This window comes from Nicotiana tomentosiformis, chromosome 5 (assembly GCF_000390325.3).
Source record: "Nicotiana tomentosiformis chromosome 5, ASM39032v3, whole genome shotgun sequence".
NCBI lineage: Eukaryota > Viridiplantae > Streptophyta > Magnoliopsida > Solanales > Solanaceae > Nicotiana > Nicotiana tomentosiformis.
This window is the reverse complement of record NC_090816.1, coordinates 18,955,016-18,958,922: the sequence shown is the minus strand read 5'-3', so window position 1 is coordinate 18,958,922 and position 3,907 is coordinate 18,955,016. Positions and strand designations below refer to the sequence as shown.

The window sequence follows — 3,907 nt, the reverse complement described above, 5'->3', positions numbered from 1 at the left end:
AACTCCGATTGACCTCAAATTTTACATACAAGTCATAAATTACATAAACGGAGCTATGAAAATTTTCGAAATTGGATTCCAACTCCGATATCAAAAAGTCGACCCCCCGGTCAAACTTTAAATTCCTATTTTAGCCATTTCAAGCCTAATTTTACTACGGACTTCCAAATAAAATTCCGATCACGCTCCTAAGTCCAAAATCATCGTACGGAGCTGTTGGAATCATAAAAATTCTATTCCGGGGTCGTTTTCTCAAAATATTGACCGAAGTCAAACTTAGCACTTTAAGGCCAACTTAAGGAACCAAGTGTTCCGGTTTCACCTCAAACACTTCCAAATCCCGAACCAACCATCCCTGCAAGTCATAAATAATTACAAGTACCTACAAAAAGTTTTATTTTAGGGAACGGGGTTCTAAAAGTTAAAATGACCGGTTGGGTCATTACAGCTAGCACGTTGGACGGTGCAGGTGAGTATGTTAAAAACAATATATATATATATATATATAGGGATTATAATAAAATTTGTTAATTTTACTGCCTAATAAAGATTGAAATACATTTTTTTAAATATGTATGCAATTGTATTTACAGGTCATATAATGCTACTAGCATATGGTATTGTTGATTCAGAGAACGGTGTTGCTTGGTCGTGGTTCTTTGAGCAATTCAAGGAAGCATATGGTGAGAGGAAAAACATGTGCATAGTTTCATATAAGAATGAGAGAATCATCAAATCTGTATCGAGAGTGTATCCAACGGTATCTCATTTTTCTTGTATATGGCATCTATGGAACAACGTATATAAGAAATTCAAAAAGAGTCATTCAAAGTTGAGTGAGATATACTTCTCGATGGCAAAAGCATACACACAGGTTGAATTTGATAGTATAATGGAGAAGGTGGAGAAGGTAGATTTTAAGGTGAAAGAATACTTGAAATTAGTTGGATACAAAAAGTGGGCTAGGTTGTATGCACCTGTTAACATGGGATGGACCATGACGTCAAATATTGTTGAGTCAATCAATGCCGCACTTGTGTCAGCAAGAGAATTGCCAATATACGACTTCCTCGAAGAAGTTAGAAAGATGTTTGGGCGTTGGAATTGCAGCAATCGAAAAGAAGCTTCACACACATACACAGTGCTTGGAAAACAATATCAGGAAATGCGTACTTTGAATGAGGCAATGTCTACACGTATGACTGTAAGTTTTTTTTTTTAAAGTCATTGTATCATGTATTTAGCCATGTTACAACATGTATTTATTTCTGATACAATTTCTACTATTCACATACGACATGCTCATGTATTTTAAGCAGTTGTGCATGTTTTCTGTTTTATGAAATGTTTAAAAAACTGATAATTATATTTATACATTACTTGTTTATACATTTGTATTTCATTGGTTGAATTCAATGGTTTTGTTTCTAATCAGATGCATTTCCTAAGCAGATAGTCTATATGTTACTGTATATCACTGTATTCATCAGTTAAAATGCCATAATCTTTAATATTCTGCCAGCCTAAATATAGACTGTATTCCACGGTATTCAATATATTTCATTGTATATCACTGTATTTCTTTGTATTTTATATCTACATATATGTTTATATTTCATTATATTTTATACATTTATATTTGTTTGTATTCAATATAGATGATGATTCTGAAAGCTAAATAAAAGTTTACTGCTGTATATTTTTAAAAAATATTATTGTATATTTCTATATTGTATTTAATACGTCTATTCTTTGAGATATATATGACTTTTTAAAAAAATTCAAAACTTATAGGTCTATGTTTAAATGTAGGTTGTACCATCGAATGAATATTTGCATACGGTGAATGATGAAGGAAGGCATTACACCGTTTGCCGCTTAAAGAGAAAGTGCAGTTGTGGGCGGTTCCAAGTTAACGAATTACCATGCCCACACGCTTGGACTGTCTTGAAGAGCAAGTTTCTAATGCCAGAAGATTATTGCTCGGACTATTACAAATCAAAGTCTGTTGTAATGACATACGAGGTGCCCGTATATCCGCTGCCTAACCAAAATGAATGGAATATACCAGCACATATATCAGAGGAAGTTGTCTTACCACCCAAATGGAAAAGATCTCCTGGAAGGCCAAAGAAGAAGCGCGATAAGTCGTTCAGTGAATTGTTGCAGAAGAAAAATCAACATTCGTGTAGCACATATGGGCAGAGAGGACATAACAAGAGTACTTGTAGAAATGCTCCACGTAGGACTTAATTCATGTTCTGATTTGTATTACTGCAATAATGATGTGTCATAGATTCTGGTGACATTTTGAAATAATACATATTGATTTGTTGATATATTGGATTATTGCGTGATGATTTCTCTTTAGAACAGTTAGTAAACATTTAATTTAGTAAACTGCTGAATACATATTGCATTTATATTTTGAATAAATATGAATACACACATGTGCATTTATATCTAAATACATAATTACAATCTGCTGAATACATATGAATACAAAATGCATTACACATACAATACAATCTGAATACATTTGAATACTTATGAATACAAAATGCAGTACACATATAGTACAATCTGAATATATTTGAATACATGTGAATACAAAATGCTGAGCACATACAGTACAATCTCCTGAATATGTTTGAATACATAATTAATCTCGTGAATATATTAATCTCCTGAATATAATTGAATACATGTGAATATAAAATGCAGTACACATACAGTACAATCTCTTGAATATATATCAAAACATGATGCATATACAATCTGTTGAATACATATGAATACAATCTGCTAAATATATTTGAATACATGTGAATACAAAATTCAGAGCACATACAGTACAATCTCCAGAATATATTTGAATACATAATTAATCTCCTGAATATATTTGAATACATGTGAATATAAAATGCAGTACACATACAGTACAATCTCTTGAATATATATCAAAACATGATGCATACATAACCTACTAAATACATATGAATACATATATACATATGAATACAATCTGCTAAATATATTTGAAATTTTGAATAGATGTGAATACAAAATGCAGAGCACATACAGTACAATCTCCAGAATATATTTGAATACATAATTAATCTCCTGAATATATTTGAATACATGTGAATATAAAATGCAGTACACATACAGTACAAGGTCTTGAATATATATCAAAACATGATGCATATACAACCTGCTGAATACATATGAATACATATATACATATGAATACAATCTGCTAAAGGATTATTTTTAGTAAACTGATGAATGCATACTGTATACATAATTTGAATATATATGAGTACATACTGCATATATTACATTGAATACACACACACACACACACACACACACACACACACACACACACACACATATATATATATATATATATATATATATATATATATATATATATATATATATATGTGTGTATGTGTGTGTATGTATGTGTGTGTTGAATACATATGAATACAACCTGCTGAATATTAACTTCTGCACAAAATATTGAAACAACATGAATATTCGAAATTATAAACTGCTGAATAAACAGTGGATACAGTGCATAAAGTGAATACATGAGTTTTTCTTAACAGAACACCATCTTTACCAAAACAATATTCATAAAACTATATTCACATAAAACTATCTTCCAAAACTATATTCACCGAAAACTATTCTAAAACTATCTTCACAGAAGTATCCGAATTTGTCATTCGTCTAACAATCTTTGCGGGTACTTCATTGTCACTTATGGCATCGGCGTCTATCTTTCGCATAGCATAGTCCCAAAGAAGGGCACCATATCTTTGACTTAGTAAATTGGTATCAAATGTTATTTGAGGAACCAATCCATAAGTGCTCAAATACTCTGCGTATGCTGCGA

General features: G+C 31.3%; 1 protein-coding gene across 1 annotated transcript; it reads left to right on the top strand.

Moving 5' to 3' along the window:
- Positions 1-426: 426 nt before the first annotated feature.
- Positions 427-2,253, top strand: LOC104110319 (uncharacterized). The gene is made up of 3 exons (XM_009619781.1): positions 427-469; positions 594-1,204; positions 1,813-2,253. The coding sequence occupies exons 1-3, from the start codon at positions 427-429 to the stop codon at positions 2,251-2,253; spliced, it is 1,095 nt and encodes a 364-aa protein (XP_009618076.1).
- The last annotated feature ends 1,654 nt before the right edge of the window (positions 2,254-3,907 follow it).